At 43.8% G+C, this 22,756-nt stretch overlaps 1 protein-coding gene across 3 annotated transcripts in view; it reads left to right on the top strand.

Moving 5' to 3' along the window:
- Window positions 1-22,756, top strand: part of SYT16 (synaptotagmin 16) — a 133,795-nt gene that overhangs the window by 102,343 nt on the left and 8,696 nt on the right. For 2 of the 3 annotated variants that reach the window (XM_074956405.1, XM_074956406.1), the window contains 4 exons: window positions 2,102-2,314; window positions 11,522-11,778; window positions 17,077-17,520; window positions 19,347-19,536. In XM_074956405.1, coding sequence (XP_074812506.1) covers window positions 2,102-2,314; window positions 11,522-11,778; window positions 17,077-17,520; window positions 19,347-19,536 — 1,104 coding nt within the window. The remainder of the gene's footprint in view (window positions 1-2,101; window positions 2,315-11,521; window positions 11,779-17,076; window positions 17,521-19,346; window positions 19,537-22,756) is intronic. The other variant, XM_074956407.1, reaches the window with a different exon arrangement.

Below are 22,756 nucleotides of genomic sequence, written 5' to 3'. Positions count from 1 at the left end.
GTCATTTTGAATTCTAATCCTGTTCTGCGAAGTGCTTGCAACTCCTCCCAGTTTGGTGTCATCTGCAAATTTTATAAGCATATTCTTGACTCCATTTTCCAAGTCATTAATGAAAATACTGATGAAAACACTTTCTTGCCTTTTCATCTCCCAGTTAGTTTCTCAACTTTAAATGCACAAGCCTGAATGAAGCAAATATTCTCTCTGTACCTGCGAGCTAAACTGAAACCAAAAGTAATTAAGGCAAAAGCTTTCTGTGGAACAGAAACTGAGAGTACTTGACTTTTGGGGAAGAAAATGTAACTACTTGCATTCACTCCATTGTAAAGACTGGAAATAATACAGATACTTATTTAATGCGGTACATGACATTGTGAGAGATTTATAAAGCTTGAACTGACCTCAGCAGTTAGATGTTCTGTCCCTGCCCAATTCTGTAAAAAAATAAAAAAGCCCTTTTAACTCATTAAAATTTCAGGAGGGCTCATTGATCCAGCATTAGTAACTGAGCGCCATTTACAAAACAACTATTAAACAATTAAAATAGTGTATTTTCCCAAAGTAGGGGACATTTATTTCTCCCCACAGTAGTGAGACTTCCCCCGAGGCATAGGCAAATACCACTTACCTACCAGGAGACCAATTTCTGAGAGCAATACTGGTCTTATTGGCAATATTACTCAAAGCGAGACAACAGAGGCAAATCCGATAACACAACCTCAACGTAATGAGATTCAGTTTCTGATAGATTCCTGGTGGAGGTGAATTTCACAGCCACTGAGAGCTCCCTTGTCCTGGTTCCCATGAGTTCTGCCCTAGGGATAGACGGCAGGCCTGTGGCAACTGTCATGAAAGGAGGTAGGTTTGGGAAGCAGTGGGGGTATTTCTAATTGGATTAGTATTGGAGACACTTAATGGAGTTTGGATGTGTGGAAGCAGGGTCCTATTTCCCTAATCTTAGCCAGGTAGCTGTGTATGAGTGGGATACAGATGAAGCTGTATTTCCCCTAAAAAAATCAGCCATTGGCATGGAAAAATGGCCCCACCTTTTTGCACTTGTATGCATTGTTCATTTGTTCAGTGGCTTGGATATGCAATGGGGATTATTGAAACAAGTCTTGGCAGCCACTGTTGTATTCTTTATCCTCAAGAGTAAGTAACAAAATAGTAACACACTTCACAGCTGGTGTGTTCACATGCACACACAAACACACACACACTCCAGCTGTCCATTACACCCACAACTCCCTTGACCCCACAAGTTCACAGATGAAAACTTCCTCCTATGCTGATACAGATGGCTGGGGAATCTGCAGTGTGGCATTGTACTTTCATCTCCATTTTCATTTGAAAAAAGAGGCCAAGTATGGGACATCAGATTCCCTTTCCTCTCTTCTTCCCCCCGCCTCCCACAAAGGATATTCAAACACTAATGAGAACGTAGTGATCCTGTATTCAAAGCCAGCATTGTCAGTAGGAGGGGGAAGGGCAGCTTCAGAAAAATGTTCAGATGTGTATCTTCATCTTTAAAGGTTAGAATTTACATTGTTCTCAGAAGGTTCCACTGCTGACTCTGAAATGCAGAATTGGTGATGCCTATTAGCTAGATGCTGTAATTTCATGTTCATGGTGTAACCCAAGACTAGATTAACCCTCTGTTTTCTTTCTTCTGCACTCAGTAGTCTTTATTTCAGAGGGCTGTGGAGGTATTATTGGAATGCTGAGAAGGTTTTAGAGTCCTGTGTTTACTACTTGGGCTCTGCATATGCTAATGGTTATATACAGATAATGGTTTTCCTTTTTTTGGTTTTGGGTGTGGGAGGAACAATCACATTTTTAAAAAGTTGGGGGAATCTGCAGGATGGGAAGCCAGGAGTGACATTGTGTGATTCCTGCAGACCCAGTGAGGCACCAGAAAGATTTCAAAAACTCGGAGGAAACATGCCTGCCTCATCTGCTCCCCCATGGTAGTTATATGTCTTATTGCTCTCCTTTTCCTTCCCCCCAAAGTAAATAGTGAACTGAAAATGTACCATGTTTTCCTACTTTTGTGTCAAGTCCTGTGAAATTGTCAAAAGCCCATGTTGTGTTTTTCTCCCAGTGAACAGTTATGGGGAGGATGAAGAGCTAACCACATCTTCAGATAGCGACGACGAGGTGATTAAACAGTTTGCGATCTCTGTGTCACGCTCGCAGAGTTTTCGATCGGGGGTGTCTGAAAAGGCAACACAAGCGGGTTCAGAACGTAAACCTAAATTCAACCGCTTGCTGTCCAGCCATGAGGAGTACAGTACCGAGGCATCTGAATGCGAAGGTATTGTCTGTCTCAAATGAGTATTAAAACACTTGCTTTGAATCCACAGCCACCTAACATGGAGAGAGTCCTTTTATTTTGGGGAAGGAGCAGCCTTGGTTCTGATCGCTCAGGCTAAAATCCATCTGGAGTTTATTCCTAAAGTACTAACTTAGAGCTGGATCCAAAGCCTACTGAAGTCAATGGGAATCTTTCCATTAACTTTGCATGGGTTTTAGATTAGGCTCCTTAACCATTAGGCAAAATTCCCATGCATTTCAGTGGGAGTTTTATCTGAGTAAGGACTGTAGGACTCTGCCCGATAAAATCTGTTGAACTGCATTTCTTATCAATATGGTGTGTTTTAGCAAGCCTTTGAATAGAAATTGCATGTTTCTTTTATAGCAGCTTTGCAAATACCAGGTAAATAGCAAATGAATTATGTTACATCATTCACCAGTGCATACGCTACATAGCAGGCAACGACAGAAGGTAAAAATTTATAGTATCAAAGGGAACAATTTTTTGACCAATCTTTGTTTATTATTGCAAGTGGCTTTTGTATATTCCAAACAAACATGCATGGTTTTCAAACATTTACCCAAGTGCAAAATTGATCGGTACAATGGCATTCTATAATACAGGACATGTCTGGGAGAACCTTTGATGGGAAAGTTTCAGGAACTGCCTGTGTGGTTTTAGTTACACAAAACAGTTGTGATTCTGAAATATTTAGTTACCTGTTAATTATTATGCTCATTTTGATTTAGGCCCCTCTGTAGAACTGCTGTTAGATCATAATGTGGACTACAGTTACTTCCTTTGTTGTCTTTATAAACCGAAATCATTAGGATTAGTACTACTTTAATATTTATTGTAAGTGGTAAAAAAAACAAAAAACAACCGTTAGGGCCCAGTCCCGCTTTCACTCAAGTCACTGGGAGTTCTGCTGTCTACTTGAATGGAAGCAGATCAGACCCTTTATTCCAAATAACACCCCCTTATTTATGTTTTAGATATTCTCAGATCCTCAGTCAAGTGTACTGCTAGCCTGACTGCATGATGGAGGATTCCCTCAGCCTGGGGAATCCATGGCTGGGGTAGAGTCACCATTGCAGGTATATGCCACCCAACCCCCTAACTCCTGATGGGGAAGGGGGTGTGGCCATAGTCTCTATATTCTTGTATTTCCCAGTTGGTGAAATGGCCTCTTGAGGCCAAAGGAATGTAGGTGTAAATTAGAGAAGCCCTGAGGCTGCTATTGCTTATGCCAGTCTCCAGGTTGGCCCCTGGCTGGCCCAAGGATCAGAGGAGTGTAAAGAGATGGTGGAAAGTCACCTTTGTCCCTCTCCCTCTTGAACTGCGCAGAATATATCGCACCCAGCTTCCCTGGATCAGATCCTCAGAAGCCTTCCAGTGAGTTATGCTTTGTTCCTGATCACGAATATTAACACAATCTGGTGAGGAACTGCACAATCTTCTGTTGGGACATTCAGTAACCCAGGAAAGTGCCATTTGTTAAATACTCTGTTGCCTTCAATCCTTTTGCCCCTCTTCTCTCTCTCTCATCTCCTCCTTTGATGCTGCAGGATGGAGATAGTTATATGTTATCTTTCCCGTCTCTCTAGCTACAGTTTACCCAAGTCCTGATCCTCCAGTCCAGCCATGCAGCAAAAGTAGCTGCTGGCTAACTATTTGCAGTGGTCCCAAAAATGCTGGTGCATGGTGTATTCGGTCCACACTCCCTTCTTCCTGGTATGCCTCCTCCCTTGTGGGCTATAAAGAGTGTGCTGTAACTTACAAGACAGGGGAGTGGCCAGCTAGCCATAAAGCAGCAGCCTCCTAAGAGCTTAGCATCTGGCTCTCATTCGCAAGGCGCTGGATCCTCTGCAGTGTGTTAAGCGTCAGGAGCCTCAGCAGGCAGCAGCACTGGTTCCTCTCTGGCACATTTCCTGGGCACTGACTCAGTCAGTGCCCCCGTCTCAGCTTACCTGCCATAGGTCCCAGGACCAGCGCTGACCACCCCAAAGGTGTGAAGCTTCTGGTTTTCAGTTTTACTCTTTCAGGGACACGCAGCAATTGTGAAGCTATCAACGCACATGTGCTCACACACTTTGCCCAGTCTAACACTTTTATGCTCTTTTACACTTAATCACGAAATCACTGGAGAGGACAGATCATTCAAAACAATAAACATCGGAAACTGCAGTGCCCCTCACTTTTCCTTGTGAGTCCTGGGGGAACTATCTGGGTCCAGGCAGACAGTGTGTCCCCTGTCTCATGCAGGCTGTTACATGGTAAGTGGTCTCTCCCTTATGGACTGAAGAAAACGGGCTCCGAGCAGATCAGCCTCTGCCCTTTTAAAACTTTCAGCCCCTCCCCTGCCCCCATGTCAGGTGACCTCCTTGCCAGCTTCACCATATGAGCACAAATCTGTTCCGAGACTTTGTTGCAAAGGTGACTTCCTCCTTGCTAAACCAGTTCTTCTGGGTGGGGACCAGTCCTGTGTCTAGAGTGAGCAGATGTCCAACAGTTGGGAACGTAGGAGTCAGTTACCTTCTACTGTCCTTCATTTGCTGCCAGCCTTGGGAATTTTCAACTCGGCATGGTGGCAAACAGACCACAGAGAAGACAAAAGGCCGCACATTCAAAATGGAGTTTGTAGACTGACACAGACATGCAGGGTTCATAATCTCTCACACAATTCACAAATTGTATAGATATATTCCCAATTCATCACAGTTTCAAATGCTGGAGCATCCATCATTAAACTGGAGGGCTTATTCCATGTCCTTTTACATCTTGTTGGTAAGAAGCTTTCCCTGATATTCAGCGGAAAGTTTCTGCTGATTTAAATTCATCCGTGTATCACCCTAAAAAATAAATAGATTTTAAGGCCAGAAGGGACAATTGTGATCATCTAGTCTGTCATCTTACATGATACAGGTCTGAGAATTTCATCCAGTGATGACTCCATCCAGCCCAACAACTTGTGATCACATTACAGCATGTCATTAGGAAAGATATCCAGTCCTAAAGATGCCAAGCGATGGAGAATTTTCCCATATCCCTTGATAATCTGTTCCATTGTCTGATGATCCCCAATGTTTTTCTTACCCATTAGTTGTGTTGTGATGAGAGTAGTAGACTTTTGTGGTTATAATGGCCAGGATCAAGCTCCTGTTTGCTTTTTTTGAGAACTGGAACCTCAGTACTTCCTTTCTCCTTCCCTTCAATACCTCTTCAGTTGTCCATGATTTAATTTTTTTTTTTTTTTTTTTGCAGAAATAGTTATCCATAGTACAGTGAGTTCATTCTTCGTAAGTTCTCCTCTGATCTGGCACAGATGTTTGCTAAACTTCTTACAGTGTCAAAGTACACCCTCACATATACACACGCAGTTATCACTGACAGGACTACCATAAATTTAAAGAAATAACAAGACTGTTCCCTAAAATAGTCAATGGTGAATCGCACTTTTCTTTCCCTTGAAACTTGCCTTGTGTACCACATTTGCTTTCATAACACTTAGAGAAAGTTGTTTGTTATATTAATATATTTCAAGGCTTTCAAAATTCCTCTATTATTGATCTAGATATTATCCTGGCAGGAGTCCAAAACCACAAGACAATTGCCTGGGGATAATTTATTACTACAGTTATGTTTTATCTGAAAGTCTGCTGCGTGGCGTATGCTTTGATGGATGACCCCCTTTTTAAAGTGTGTCTAAGACACTGACTTGCTAATTAAACACCTTAAGGAGAATCCATATTTGTACAGTCTCAGTAAATTTGTATACAGACATTTCTTTTATTTCTTGCTTGTTCTGCCTTCTTGCTTTTGCTTTTATTTTCTGTTTCTATATTTGCAGAAGAAATTGAGTAAAAATATGATAGTAAAAATCATGTTGCTTTCCACACGAATGCTGCAGTTCTTGGAAGGAACTAGAAAACAAATCCCTAAGATTAAAAAAAAAAGGGGGGGGCTGTGGCTTACTGGTTATGTAAATACAGTGAACTCCGTTCTGAGTTTGTCACTTTTACCAGCATTACAGTGGGGTAACTAATTTTACTCCGAGGAAGGAAAATGAGTTATACCACTGTAACGCTTATTTATGTCTGGAACAAAGCCTGCCTTCGGTTTCACGAGTATAAAATCAGAAGATACCTGGTTTTCTGATTAAGCCACAAATGATTCTGATTAAGCTATAAATGGAATCTGCCTAAACGGAGAGAGAATTTTACTCCCGGTTCCACGCTGTACCCTGCAGAACTCTCGCAGTTGCCAGTGCAGATTCTGTGTGAGGAGAGGAACAAGTGCTGTATATAAAGAGTAGAGATCTTCACTTTGGAGATAAGAAATTCACAGTTCGGACAAAGGAAGATAATTTTACCCTCAATAATTAACCTTCTTCTTCGAGTAGTATCCCTATGGGTGCTTCACTTCAGGTGTGCATGTGCCTTTCAAGCCTGTGATCGAAGATTTCTAGTTAGGAGCGCCCGTTCGGCCTGCACATGAGCCTTATGCCACCTTGTGGCAGATACCGAGGCGATATAGGGGTGCATGGGCAAACCACCCTCAGATCTTTCTCTACCACCTTGGCCTGAGACAGAAACCTAGCATGTCCATCTACAGCATACTCAGCCCTCTGTTTTTTCTTGCAGTTAGGTAGTTTATGGTTGTAGATTTGTGTTTAGTGATTAGTATAGTTAGTTTTAGGTGAGAGGATTGTTTTCCCTCTCTTTCCTCTGGGAGACTTGTCTTCTCTGGGTGGGGAATGCCTGGCTCACCAGGCTCCAAACACTGCCTCTCTTGCTCAAAGGCTATATCGGCACTCCAAGTGTGTCTGTTGCCTAGGGGAGTTTTCCTTCTGTTTGGCCCTCAAGTCAAGGATGAGGAAGAACAGGAGATAAAGCTCAGATTGTTAGCCATGGAATGTTAGCCTGCAACCTCCCTCTGGGCCAGCTCAGGAGACTTCCCCTCCCCCCAATACATCTCTCTTCAGACAGATCCATCACGCCGGGTCAACCTTGAGGCATGCTTCCCCTAAGAAAGGGAAGTCTTTGCAGACTGCTGGGAAGACTCCCAGAAAGGGGAGCATGGACTCTTACTCTAAGGAGACAGCTGCAGAAAAGACCAGGTCCCTGTTGAGGTCCTCAGTCTCCGAGAGTACCATTGGAGCCAAGGACTCTTCCTCCAGTACTAGCAGGCCTGTGAAGTCCTGGAGCTCCAAGTACAAGAAGATGGAGCATCAGAACCCATCGAGTTCACCCCTGTCATCAACAGCGAAGCATTTCACTCAGCCATTGGTTCCATCATGCGCCTTAATCCAGCCACCAGTACTGATGCAAGCAGCTCAGCCAGGGCAAGTAGTACCATCTGTACCAAGCAAGTAATGGTGCCTGACATCTACAATGTCTGCAGAATGCCAGATTAATCTCTACAGCAGCAGTTATGCTCAGGGCATCATGGCCCCAAGTTTTGGGGTTCCCAAGAGAGGTTCAGAACACAGTAGAGGACCTCCCTTTGATGGTCATAAGCTTTTTCTCAGAGACCACGAACAATTCCACACACATTGAAGGACTCCAGGGTTACCCTATGTTACTTAGGCATTTACATACCAACGAGCAAGAAAAGTTTTAGTAGGTCACAGACTGCCAAGAGGTCACGCCCTACTCAGTTGTCCAGGTACCATAGACTCTCAGAACTGCCAGAAAGAAACACAGTTTTCAGAGGAAGTGAAATGCCCAACCGCCCTCCATTACCATCCAGGCATCATTTAAGCAGCAGTTTCGATAGGTTGGTCAAGGGTTCAAATCCTCCCACTCCTTTTCAGGACCCCTCTTGTGAGCTTCTACTGAGGCAAGAGATGGACTCTCTCCTCTGTCTAGGAGCAGTGGAATTGGTCCATTCCTCTCATGGGCTGGGATTTCTACTCAAAATATTTTCTGGTGCCAAAGAGGGACGGAGGTCAGAGGCTGATCTTGGATCTAAGACTGTTTGAACAAGTTCATAAAACCTTAAAAGTTCAGGATGGTGACTCTGGCAACTATAATTCCTTTAATGGAGGACATATATTGGTTTTCATCCCTCGACCTACAAGAGACCTACTTCCATATAATTATACACCCATTTCACAGGAAATACCTATGAATCACCATAGGCCAAGATCTGTTCCAGCACCGAATGCTTCCTTTTAGCCTATCCTCAGCCCTAGGGATGTTTTCGAAGGTCCTAGCAGTAGTGGCAGCTTATCTTTGGCAGAAAGTGATCCTAGTCTTCCTGTACCTCAAGGGCTGCTCCTTCAAGGCAGTGCTATCTTCCACCCAGATGGCCCTTGCTCTGTGCCAGGAGTTGGGCCTGCAGCTAAACGTAAAGAAATTCATTCAGGTACTGGTACAAAGGATAGTTTATAGGGGCTTACTGACAACCAGAGCATAACACCCTTTAGACAGATTTGTGACCTTTTCAGGCCTGGTAGAGACAATTCAGCGAAGCCCTTAGACCAGTGGTTCTCAACCTTTTTGGGCTCAGGACTCATCTGTAAATGTTTATGGCCTGTCGTGACCCAGTAAATAGTCTTAAGAGTAGCAGCTGTGTTAGTCTGTATCCACAAAAAGAAAAGGAGTACTTGTGGCACCTTAGTGACTAACAAATTTATCTGAGCATAAGTTTTCGTTAGCTACAGCTCACTTCATTGGATGGATGCAGTGGAAAATACAGTGGGGAGATTTTATATACACAGAGAACATGAAACAATGGGTGTTACCGTACACACTGTAACAAGAGTGATCAGGTGAGGTGAGCTATTACCAGCAGGAAAGGAAAAAAACCCTTTTGTAGTGATAATCAAGGTGGGCCATTTCCAGCTTTAAGGGTTGGCTCAGAACAATCTACTCTCCAAGGAAGGACTCCTCAGACAGGCAGGTGACAGTCCCTTTGCAAGTAAAGAACTCCCTGGACTGGTGGAAGGAGCAACTCTATGTCTGTGTGGACATCCCTTTCTGTCACCCAGCTCCATCTAACTGACTCATCCCTGTTAGGATGAGGAGCCCACTTCGACACTCTCATGGTTCAGAACAGATGGACCTTGGCTGTACAGCAGATGTTGTTAAACAGTAGGAAAACACCAACTTGCATTGCTTACCTGTAGAAATCTAAGAGATTCATCTGTTGGTGCAGTTGTCGCTACCTCCAGCCTGAAATGGTTCCCTTTTCCCTCATCCTAAATTTCAGATCCAGCCGGTAGACATCTGGGTTTTCTGTCAGCTTGGTCAAAGTACACCTGGCTGCCATATCAGCCTTTCATCCCTTGGTCAAGGGATTCTCCATTTTTGGTCATCCGGTATTGTCTAGCTTTATTAAGGACCTATGGAATCTCTTCCCTCACATTAGACACTCCACCCTATCTAGGGACCTTAACCTGATTCTAAACCGCCTTACGAGACCTCCATACAAACCAAAGGCAACCTGCTGCGTATTTCATTTATCTCTGAAGATGGCATTCTAAGTTTCCATAACGTTGGCCTGTAGGGGCAGGGAGGTAGGAACCCTTTACAATGTTCTTTACGTCCACATCCTTAGTTCCTACCAAAGGTTACATCGGATTTTCATCTTACCCAGTCTATCCATCTTCCGGTAATATTTCCAAAACCTGATAGCTCTCAGCAGAAATCCTATTTCTACACCCTGGAAGTTAGAAAGGCCTTGGCCTTCTACTGGATAGGAATAAGCAGTTTAGTAGATGACCTAGACTCTTCATCTCCTGCGCAGATAGCTCTAAGGGGGCTTCTATCTCTGCTCAAACACTTTTCGAAATGGATATCGAGTTGTCTCTCTGCCTCTTATGAGTCTGCTGGTGTTCAGCCCTCTCAGGGCGTAGGAGCAAATTCAACCAGATCACAGGCAACATCTACTGTATTTTTGAAGACTGTTCCAGTATCTGAGATATGTAAAGCCACTACTTGGACTTCAGTATGTTTTTGAAGCATTAATGCCTGCTCCATCCCATCAGATCTGATGTGGTACTTGGCTCTGTAGCACCATCTTCAGTTCTGGACTCTGTTCTGAAGCTCTCTTCTCCTCCTGGGAGACTGCTCAGAAGTCAGCTGAAGTGGTGTACCCATTGGGACACTACTCAAAGAAGAAAAGATTACTCACCCGGTGCAGTAATTGAAATTCTTTGAGATGTGTCCCACTGGGGGCTCCACTACCCACCCTCCTTCCCCTCTGCTTCAGTTGTTCCCTCGGGGACACCTGGGTAGAGAAGGAACTGAGGGTGGTTTTCCCGCATGCCTGTAAATAGCCTTTGTGTTTGCTGAGGCATAGGGCGCATATGCAGGCCAAATGGACACTGCTAGCTAGAAATCTCCAGCCAAGGGCCTGAGAGGCACATGCACACCTAAAGTAGAGCACTTAAAGGGACACAAATGTCGACAAACTACAGTTACTGGTCAGCGTGAGTAACATTTCCATCTTCAATCACGTGGGATAGACCTGTGGGTCAGATGCATAAAAGCTGTCCTGGGGAGGCAGGAGAGTTGTAATGTGCATCTCCCTGCACCGATGAGCATCCCTGTGTCCCAGGGAGGGTTTGACCCAAGCTCAGACTGGTAGAGTTAACGTTACCACCTTCCTCAGAGTTTCCATTTGGTTGGAGAGCAGCGTTAACGAAAGCTCTTCAGGTGAGAGATGCAGTGTGAGGGGAGGCATTCTGGCAACCACCCCAAGCCATGCCCCCATCCCTGTCCTCCTATTGGGCTGTGCTGGCCGATGTGTTGCTTCCCACCATCCGAGAAGAGGAAATTGTGTTGGTTTCCCTCCACCATACCCTTCTCTCAGGATCAGGCCCGTGCATTATACTTTTCCATTTCATGCCTGATCTGTCTCTTGACTGGTGATGCCTTCATACTGTAGGCGTCCTGAGCACCGTGTTCCCAAACGTCCCTGTGATCATCCTGTGTGACCGATGTCTTTCTTTGTGTCAGGCAGGTTGATTCCCTGCTCAGGATGCAGAGGGAGAGCAGCTGTTTTTATTCCTTGCAATGCTGATTTATGCGGGTTGTGTGATTTTTGTGGGTTCAATGCCAGGGGTCTCACAGTCTCATAAGCAGAGCTGTTCCTGCCAGGCTCCTACTGTAGTGGGGGGGAAAAAAGGATAAATTAGGGGAGAAAAAAGAATGTTATTTTAATCACTCTGAAATGATGTTTCTTGCTGAATATTGTTAGAACTGGATGGGCTAAGCCAACTGAGTTTCCAAGACAACCTATCCTATCATGAAGATGACCGCATATCTGTTGATTCAAGAACTACCTCTGAGAGTAGGGGTACCATGCAAGTCAAAGGCCCTGGAATGGAGGCTAGCATTGCCCATAGCCTTAGCCAACACACCACAGAAGGGAGCTTGCAAATGGAGACAGCGTTCAGCAACCAGGGATTTGAAGGAAATGACGCAACTGACAGCTCATCAGCTTGGAGCCCTGAGGTATGGTGAATTATTCTGTATTACACACCGTGTTTCTGTTCCCTGAAGATGTCTGGAATTCTTGTCCGAAATGTTAGGGAAGAAATGAAGTGAAAAATCAATTGGCACAACCCAGGATAGTAATCCCTAAGTGCATGCATGCACATACCTTGGTGTGTGTTTTCCCTTTTCTTGATACTTTGCCTGCTGGAATTTTGAATAGACTTCACTAGTATTCCTTCAGAGAGGCTGTTTTATTGTCTGATTTCACACACTAATCATATCACAACCATTTCCCGCATGACAGAAGTTACTATGAATTAGCTAACAATGTTTTATCATGCTTTGAAGGAGGTAAGTGGATTTGTTACTGCTTGTGTATGTGGTGTGTGTCTGTAGGGATACAGTGTATGATTACTGGGTCAGATCCTTAGTTCCCCTTCTGGCTGCTTTCCGTTGCTCAGGCAGCATGAAGCATCTGGAAAGCCTGCCTTAAAGGGATGGCTGGGGGCTTCCCTAGCTTAGCTAGCTGTTTGTCACACTGCTCTCCATACACAAAGAGCACATTTCTACAGCAGGCAGGGGCATGGCTGGGGAGGTTTACAGCCCCCTTTTCCTCTCCTGCATCCAGCATATGTCACCAAGCAGGTCTTGGCCAGACCTAAGGATTTGGCCCTTATTTCAAAGCTAATACCCGTCGGCAAATATTCCAGATTCTAAGACGGCCCTTTTTGGGTTAGTTCACTACTTACCCTTCTCCTCTTTCTATATGATTAAATATGGGTTGTTCCTTTATTATAAAAAAAAATAATCAGGGGATTATTATTGACCATCTGATTAATTTCTGCAAGAGTATCAAATAGCCTCCAATATTAAAAAAAATAAATAAAAAAGCACAAAAGGTCACATCTCTGAATCAAAAAAGAACATCCCTTAGCTGCACAAATTATTCTCTTTGCCCCAGGAAAAACAGGGCTTGGCAGAAAATATTCCCTTCCTGCGAGCAAGGTGCTTCCACCCAATTGAAGAGAGTGAAAGCAGCTTCTCAGTGTATGGGCTTTTGACCTGTTCAAAGCAGACATTCACATAGAGGCAGTAAAAATAGGCAGTCATTTTGAATGCTGCACAGATCAGCTCTGCATATATGGCCTGATACACCAGAACCTCCTGCAATAACAGTCTGGACTCTTTTTTCTACATTACTGTGAGCCATGATGATTATCTATCTGTGGATCCTGTGCGCATTTCTCCATCTATTCCATGTTCATCATGGTGCACAAGTGCTGCGGAATCTTGAGTGTCCTCTTTTCATTTCTATTTTGAATGTGCCTATCAATCTGCCCCAGGTGCATGTATTTTAACAACATGAACAGCGCATAGAGAATTACAGAGTTCAGATACACCTGCATCCGGATTTGTTTGCTGTGAGTAGCTTCTTATCTGACTGCATTGTGTGGCTTAATGGAAGATAATTTTTGTTTGAGTGAACTAAATGTTCTGACATTCCAGAGATACCCAAACATTGCTGTGCTACTTTCAAACAGGCCTCTGTTTGGAGGCAAACTCTGTAATGTTGTGCGTCTGCGGTGCATACTCAAAGGGCATTTCAAGGCTGCTCCCATAATTACCTGCTTTGTGAGATTTATTTATTTTTCTGGCAGGAATGTGTATTTTACATATATATACACTCTGTCCTGTACTCATGATCTGTTAAAAAAGACACTATACTGAGAGGGGTATTTGTTTTAAATCCATGTAGATTGATACAGTTTAAGGAGAGAAGGGACCATCAAATTATCTAGTCTGACCTGTCTGTCACAGGCCCTATAATTTTCCCCACTTTCTCCTGTATTGAGCCCAATACATCAGTACACCTTACTGTAAAAGAAAAACATTTATTTCATGTGGAAATACTTAATTCCACACAGCACTTGGATTTCAGTGCAGTTGCTTGTATAGTCAGTACATTTACAGAATATTTATGGGCCCCCCATAAGCCATGGAATGGGAATTTTACCAGTGACTTCATTAGGAGCAGGACTAAGCTTCTGCAAGCAGCCTCTGCCTTGTAGGAAACTTGAACATGAATAGGTTCCAGACATCAGAGAATTCTTTGGAAGTGCCAGCTGGCTGTTGACTTTGTGCTGCACTGCCAGCACAAATCATCACTAAAGGTAGCAGAGCCAGCCGTGGAAGGGTAATGCCACTGGAGAACCATTTTCTGGTGCCAGAGAGTTGATGGAGCTTCTGCCACTTCTCCCACCTTCTTAGGGCCGGCGTGAGGGACATAGCCAAAACTAAGAGAGCTTGGTCGAGACAGCCTGATATCCAACTCTTCAATGGCTACAGTATTAGTATTTGGTGTGGGGACTGGTAGTTGGCATGATTTAGAGCAGGCTCTAAGTTATGCCAAGAGACTCGACTGGCACAGCCAGCCAGGGATGGTGGAAGTACAAAGGCCATCTTTGCATACTTTATCCTACAGGGCTGTGCATCATCCACAAAACTGCTGCTTTCCAGCTCAAGTACAAGCGGAGGCAATAAGTAGGTGCACGTAAAGTTACACACTAAATGTAGTCCCCCACGCTGAATGTTAGCAAGCCACAAACCCATTGTGATCCCACTTCCTGAATGGCAAATGCACATGGTAAAAAATGGGAATGAGCATGTATGGGGAGAAACAGGCTGAAGTGCAATCTTTCTCATACTTGCTCCTTAAGCCTTACTCCAGCCACTTGGTAGAAGTAGTTTGACAGCCACGCAGCGTCACTCACATGATCGGGTTCTCCGGAACAACTTGTCCTGCATTGCACTTACGCGTGCAAAGTCCTGTGTCTGTGGTGTTCTGGAACAAGCCATTTGTATGTGTTCATTAGGTGTTGTTCTTCTCTGGCTAGCCTTAGCAAGAATTCTGCATGGACAGAAGGGGGCCAGTTTTTCACTTCATTTCTCTCTCTCTCTTAAACTTGTATTTGCATGCACCAGTCAGGTAACTGCAAACTACCGGAACCAGCCTATGTGAAAGTGGAAATGTGGGATTTTGCACTTATACATTTAGGAGCCTAAATGTTTGTCAGATTGATGGGAGGTAGTTGAAAATTTGGCTTTGTTGGATAAATAGACCCCATTAGTGCTTCTTAAGGGAATCACTATTATTGCTCCTAATCTATGTTGTAATTAGATCCACATATTGAAAAGAAATGTTAGTTTAAAAACAAAAGATAAAGGCTTGAAATTGCCCTCCTCGGTAGTTTGCAGTTACCAGCAATGATTCACCTTCTGAGTATTAACTGGAAATCTTGTCCTAGTACAGTGTATACACATGTTTAAATACAAATGATGGATTGTTATAGCAACCCCTTTATCACATGAAACACATTCTATCTCTGAGATAAAAAGCACCTTGAAACAGCAACTCGCACACCCCCATCAACAGGTGAAGTGAGCAACAGTGGGCTTTTTCATCTTGTTTAATCAAATAAATGTTTTAAAGAAGCCGAAAGAAAAGGTAATTTGACAGTTGTTTTACACACGTGTTGCTTATATGTTTTGAGTTCTCATCATGAAAATATGAGGGTTCAATGTGAAGAGAAGGTTAGAGGCACTTCGGAGGGAAACACACACAGTGGAAGATGAGCAAAGGAGTGTTTGATTCAAAGATTCCAAAGTGAGAAAGGACCATTGTGATCATCTAATCTGATCTCCTGTATAACACAGGCCAAAAAAAACCTTCCCCCAAATAATTCCTAGAGCAGATCTTTCAGAAAAACATCCAATCTTGATTTAAAAATTGCCAGTGTTGGAGAATCCACCATGACCCTTAGTAAATTGTTCCAATGGTTAATTACCCTTATGCTTATTTCCAGTCTGAATTTGTCTAGCTTCAACTTTCAACTACTGGAACATGTTATACCTTCCTCTGCTAGATGGAAGAGCCCATTGTTAAATATTTGTTCCCCATGTAGATACTTACAGACTGTAACCCGTAATCTTCTCTTTGTTAAACTAAACAGATTGAGCTCTTTGAGTCTGTCACCATAAGGCATGTTGTCTAATCCTGTAATCATTCTTGTCACTCTTTTCTGAACCCTTTCTAATTTATCAACATCCTTCTTGAATTGTGAGCACCAGCACTGGGCACAGTATTCCAGCAGCAGTCACACCAGTGCCAAATACAGAGGTAAAATAACCTCTCTACTCATTCTTGAGATTCCCCTGTTTATGCATCCCAGGACTGCATTGGTTTTTTTGGCCACCGTGTCACCCTGGGAGCTCATGTTCAACTGGTTATCCACCATGACCCCCCAAATCTTTTTCAGAGGCATTGCTTCCCAGAACATGGTCCCCCAGTCTCTAAATATGGCCTACGTTCTGTGTTCCTAGATGTATACCTATCTACATTTAGCCATATCAAAAGGCATATTGTTTGCTTGCACCCGGTTTACCAAGCGATCTAGCTCACTATCAGTGACCTGTCCTCTGCATTATTTACCACTCCCCAATCTGATCTGACTCTTTTTCTGTATCACCATTTCTACTGCTCTGGCCTCAAGCAAATTCAGAACAACAGCCCACCACTCAGTTGTGAATGAGATGCAGTGCAGAATCCAGCAATTAACCAGCGTTGGCCCCTCAGGAGAATAAAAGGGGCATTTAGATGGTTTGTTTTGCTAAATGACTGCCTGCTCTCCAAATACGAGGTGAGCAGAATAAAAACACCACAAAGTGTGGCCCAACTCCTGTATGTTCACATGACCATATAACATTCTCAAGGTGGGTACTGTATTCACATTTGGAGTATATCTACACTGCATCTGGGAGGGAGCCCTCCCAGCCTGGGTCGACAGAATAACAACTATGTAGACGGTGCAGCTTGGGCTGGGGCTTGGCTCTCAAACCTTGAAGTGGGGGGCTAGTGCACAAGCCCATCAACTGTAGCTGGGAGGCTCAGTATCAGATGCAGTGTGGATCTACGCAGTCGGGGGTAGCCAATTTGGAAGATGCACGTAAGGATGGGTGATGTCTGTGTTCTTTTTGCAAATGGTGCTTTGCTCAGGATATTTCTTCACTATTAAAGAGAGCCACAGTCCATCTAGGGATTGAGTTGATGAGGCTATAATAATAATTAATAATAAATAATAATACCTAGTTCTTATATAGCACTTTTCATTGGTAGATGCCAACGTGCCTTGTATTTGGTCTCTGTCATGTTTGCAGGTTATCCTATCTCGAATGATCTTTGAGATGTTTGATTTAATAGGGCCTGTGTAAGAAAATGCTTTTTTATATATACACCTTTATTTATTCTCTCCATGGCAGGAACATGATGGAGGGAATAGTCTTCCAGCTCATCACAGTGCCCATGAACCCATTTCTAAATGCGGTGACCTAGACGTCATCTTCGATTATAAGGCCTCAAGCCAAAAGCTGCTGGTAACTATCCTGGAAGCTAAGGATATCCCAGACAAAGACCGCAGTGGTGTGAACACCTGGCAAGTTCACACAGTCCTGATGCCCAGCAAGAAACAGAGGGGAAAGACGAGCATTCAGAAAGGACCCATCCCAGTGTTCAAAGACAAAATGACCTTTAATAAGCTGGAGCCAGAGAAGTTGAATAGCTACGCACTCAGGTTCCGTCTCTATGCAGTGCGCAAAATGATCCGGGAACAGATGATGGGGGAGCAACTGTTTTATCTGAGGAGCCTAAACCAGGAGAGGGAAGTGAAGGTGACACTGGTTTTGGAGCCAAGGAGCGATATGAGCGTAAGTCTGTTAAACAATTCATTGTATCATTGGCGGAGGCGGAGGGGTACAGCTGACTTGGCTAATCCACCAACTTCTTTATTAAGGATTCTTAAACATGCTGCCGGCCCATTTCCTAGCACCACTATTCAGATCTCAGTTTTCATCCTGGTCTCAAGCGATGAATGTTAGCACTAGTTAGAGAAAGCTCAGTGCTCAGCGTCCATATTACCCGACGCATTCACTAATGCTTCCTTTTAGACATTTCAAAAGGATTGAAAGGGAGCAGGGTGCATTTTTTTAAAGTGGTTGTTTGCCAGAAGCTGGGAATGGGCGACAGGAGATGGATCACTTGATGGTTTTCTGTTCATTCCCTGTGGGGCACCTGGTATTGGCCACTGTTGGAAGACAGGATGCTGGGCTAGATGGACCTTTGGTCTGACCGAGTATGGCCGTTCTTATGTTCTTTCATAAGACTGAATTTCCACCTTTTATGCATTCAGGGACCAGATGTTTCCATGTAATCTATTGTGTTCTGAGGTTAGAGAGCCAAGTTTTCAAAATTAGGCACAGAAGTTCCATCCATAAAAGATGTGTTCATGGGCACAGACTGGTAACTGCTCATAAAATATGCACTAGAACCCACAAAAAGGTCCATTGCCGAAACAACCAGCCTTCCATTTTGCATGCATAATTACCCATTTGCATCTACGCATGCATGTTTTCTACCAGTTGGGCACTTTATTTGGCCTGAATATTTTAAGCAGCCTCTTGTACATTCCAGACAACTGCTCAGTTTTCAGAGTCCTGTGTATAGACAGTGAGCATCACCACAAGAGCATTCTAGCTGGGGGTTTTCCAAGAAGTCTGAGGAAGTTTGGTGCCTTGCTTCTGTAGGATTTAGTCACTTTGCTCCTTTAATCTCCTTGGAAAATCCCAATTTCCAATCCCAGATTAGATCATCTGTGATATCAGAGTAGCAGGATAATTGCTGTGTCATCAGGTTGATTTTGAAACTATAGCTATTAAATTTTCAAACATACTGTTTTGTTCTGTTTTTTCTTTTTAAAGCAGGCATGCCTTGTACTAATATTCAATCCTTTGGTAAAAAGAAAAATACTAACAAGTATTAAAACAGGCCACCCTTTCCTCTAAGGTCTTGTCTGCAAAGAGGCAGGGAAAAGGAGGGAATTGAGCAGAATAATTATTCCAGAAAAAAGTCACTCGCATTCCAGAATAGTGTCCATATTGGGAGCTATTCCAGAATAGCTGTTGCAAAAAAGCTTATTTTGCAATAGCTATGCTGGACAATTTCCCTGTGTAGACAAGGCGTAAGACTTTTCACCATATAAAAGAAACTCCATATGAGATTGTGCATACAAAATGAATAATAAACAATGCATTTGCAGGGGGAAGAGAGAACTGAACATGATGGTAACTGGGAAGAAAGCAAGAAAATATACAGCAAGTGACATAAAAGATAGAAGATTGTGCTAGACACATTCCATCAGAAAGTCATTTTCAGGGAAATTTACTCGACTTTTGATGTACTGGAGCATATGTTTATCTCAAAAGCTTTGATTTACACTAGTAATAACACATTAGACAGGGCTTCTGGCCTCTAGAGAGAGAGAGAGTATTGAAAGATGTGTTTCTGCAAAGTGATGCTGGAGACTTGTTCCTGCAGTTCTATCTTCTACCCCATTGTTATTCATGCAGATGATTGTTAGTCATTGGCAACTCCAAGAAGAACATCACAATTCTACCCAGTTAGACCCCAAGGTATACATTAAAGGGGGAGCAGAGTTGAGCATTCCACTGGGATTCTCTTTGTTCTTTCCCTGCAGAGTGGAGACTCTCAGATCAGTCTGTCGGCAACCTCTCACAGCGATAGCGCTTCTTCAACACAGTCCCTGTCGCACGGAGGCATACCAGAGCTGCTGGTGGGACTGTCGTACAATGCTACTACCGGACGGTTGTCAGTAGAGATGATCAAAGGCAGCCATTTCCGCAACCTTGCTGTTAACAGGCCGCCCGGTAAGTGAAATCTCTCGTAATGGCACCACCTATTCGACAGAGCCACTGAGCCACAACCTGGTTTTATTTTCTTGATACAGTTTTTGCCACATCAAGCTATCCAATTAAATTATTTCCTAATTGAGTCTCTGCACATTTGAATTTTACATTTAATAGTGGAATAAAAAATATTATTCCAAATGCATGTGCTGGTAAATTTGCCTGTGCATTTTGAATAAAATATCTATCTGTGGTACTGATGAGGCTGCCATTAGCATAGTATCAGAGCGCCTCACAAGATTTAATGTATTTATCCCAGTGAGGCAAAGAAGTGGTATTATCCTTATTTTATAGAGGGGAACTGAGGCATGGAGCCACTAAGTGATCAGCCCAAGGCCACACAGGAAGTCTGTGGGAAAGCAGGGCCTTGAACCCATGTCTTTGGACCAGCCATCCTCTCTAATATAAAAAATAAAATCGGAGCCAAGAGTACATATTTAATGCTTTAATTGTGTCTAGTGCTCGTGAAGCGTGACACATTAACAGCGATGCTGACCAAAGTCTGCGCTTTATTCACTGTGCTGGTGTAGCACAAGCCGTGGTAGTCAGCTTTGCTGCCAATGTGCCTCATTCAAGGCTAGAAGGTACCGCCTCTAGGGGTGAGTTCAAACTTCATGGCCTTTCAGTCTTTGGCCCGTCATCTCATCTGAGAACTAGCGTCAATTGAGGAGGTATTTTTGGTGATGTGGTTACTTGCCCATTGAGAACTGGATGTGGGCCATTTCACATAAGCCACCAGACATCTACCTGATGGCAACAACATTTGGTCACTGTGAACCTGGGCTTGATTTGAGCTGGGGATCTATAAATGAAGACTCTTTGGGCTTGAACCTGCAGGGTGCTGTGCACCTTTGGCTGTGATCCACCAAAGCATTTTAGCACACCCTTAAATGCAAGCATGTGAGTAGTTCCATTGAAGTACTTAATTGCTTTGCTAGATTGTGGCCAGAGCGCTCAGAACCTTGCAGGATCAAGCCCGGTATCCAATTACTTAATACCTGTAGCTAGCCAGACCCTCAAGAAATAAGATTTTCTTAGAATTTCAATGAAAATCTTCAAATATGTTGTGGTCACAGGTCTAGCTGCCCCTTTCTGGTCTCTGAGTGCCCCCAACTCAGGTCTTGGCCCTCATGCTCTTTCCTGCTTCAGGCTAGGATCATGCAGTTGTTCAACTCTTAGACCAGGACCTCGGCTATACTACCCTGTGTATGAAACAGTCTCGTTCTGCAGTTCCAGCTGGTTTCGGGCACCTGTGGTTCTTCCCTTCAAGAGCCAGTGACCAGTGGTATTATAGGAAACAAAACAGCCTTCTTAAAACCATGATTTATTTATCAATGGGAACAAAGAGTAAGAGAAAAAGGATTTTAAAACAACAAAGAGTCTGCACATTTGTCTATCTTGCCTTGAGTCCTATCCTCCCACAAAGGTGACCTCAGCAAGCCTAGCCTCCCCACACACACACCCAGCAGGCCCCTGTGTCTGTCTACTTCCTCTGTAGCCCTCTATCCCGCTGAAGGTATTGCAGAGTTTACTTGGGTGACTGGCATCCAGATTAGCCTCACCCGGGTGTGAGTAGCCGCACTGCAAGGCCATCCCCAAGTTACTGCATCCTCACTGGTGCTACACTCACGTGTGTGTGGGGGGGGGCGGGGCTAGGACTTCCAGGGCCATATCCCATGGTTCTTTGTGCTGCAATAAGCTGAGCTGTTTTGTGGTTCGTTCCCAGTGCATTGTGGCAGAACGTGTCTGTCGTTCTGGATCCCCGGGGGGAATTGTGGGAAGGCATTGGAGGGCTGTCATCATTCACATGGTTTAGCCTGCATCTTCACTGCAAACTGGACAGCTTCCATCCCAGGTTCTAAGGCCACTCCCAGCCGGGCCAGGTATCCAAAGCTTACAACATCTCCAAACCTGGGATCAGAGGTTTTTCTGTGTGGATGGTAGTGGGGGTTGGCCTAAAACTTGGGTGAGAGCCTTGGTTAACTGTGCAATGAAGCAAAAGGAAAAGGAGTACTTGTGGCACCTTAGAGACTAACCAATTTATTTGAGCATAAGCTTTCGTGAGCTACAGCTCACTTCATCGGATGCATACTGTGGAAAGTGTAGAAGATCTTTTATACACACAAAGCATGAAAAAATACCTCCCCCCACCCCACTCTCCTGCTGCCAATAGCTTATCTAAAGTGATCACTCTCCTTACAATGTGTATGATAATCAAGTTGGGCCATTTCCAGCACAAATCCAGGTTTTCTCACCCCCCCCCCCCACACACACACAAACTCACTCTCCTGCTGGTAATAGCTTATCTAAAGTGACCACTCTCCTTACAATGTGTATGATAATCAAGGCAGGCCATTTCCAGCACAAATCCAGGGTTTAACAAGAACGTCTGAGGAGTTGGGGGGGTTAGGCCACAAGTACTCCTTTTCTTTTTGCGAATACAGACTAACACGGCTGTTACTCTGAAACCTGTGCAATGAAGACATACCTGAGAAGACATTGTATTAAAACCTGCCTAAGTTCTTTGTTCTCATGTTTGCAGGGTTCTGATTATTGCTGGTTAAAACAGTTTTGTAGGCTGATTGGAAACTCTGACAGTGTCAGCAAAGCAAATAAGTCTGGCAGGGTCCCTTAGCACTTAAGTATTTGCTGATAAGTGGCTATCTTGAGCCTTTCTCCTACTTCTTGCCTGTATCCAGACAGCTCACTATTGAATTAAATCAATATAGTCATACAATAAACACCATCCCCGTGGCCAGGCCAGCATACAATATTCATAATTTACTGCAGGGAAGTTCCATATCTGTCACAATATGCTTCCCCATCCAAAGTCACATCATTATTTTCTGTTCTATACTGTACTTGCATGCCTGGAAAATTACTGGTAATGTGATGTGAGGGAAAAACCTATCAAAAAGAGAGCAAAAGGGGTTGGAAAAAGGGAACACTTGGCTCCAAACCCCATGCTAGAAACTGCAGTCATCACCACTGCTGGCATTCCAGTGAAGTAGTATGAGATGCAGGCTGCTGCTCTGATTAGGGTGCTGTTCTTTGGATAAGATATTAAACCAAGCCTCCTTTTCCAGGTAGAAACTAAAAATTCCATCTTGTTTTTGAAGAGCAGGGAGAGAGCTGTAGAATCCTGGCCAGTATTGCTTCTCTCAGTTAAACGTGTTCTGGG

The sequence above is a fragment of the Natator depressus genome, chromosome 6 (genome assembly GCF_965152275.1).
Source record: "Natator depressus isolate rNatDep1 chromosome 6, rNatDep2.hap1, whole genome shotgun sequence".
Classification (NCBI taxonomy): Eukaryota; Metazoa; Chordata; order Testudines; family Cheloniidae; genus Natator; species Natator depressus.
Note: the sequence above shows the minus strand (reverse complement) of the source record. Positions and strands in the feature narration are given on the sequence as shown.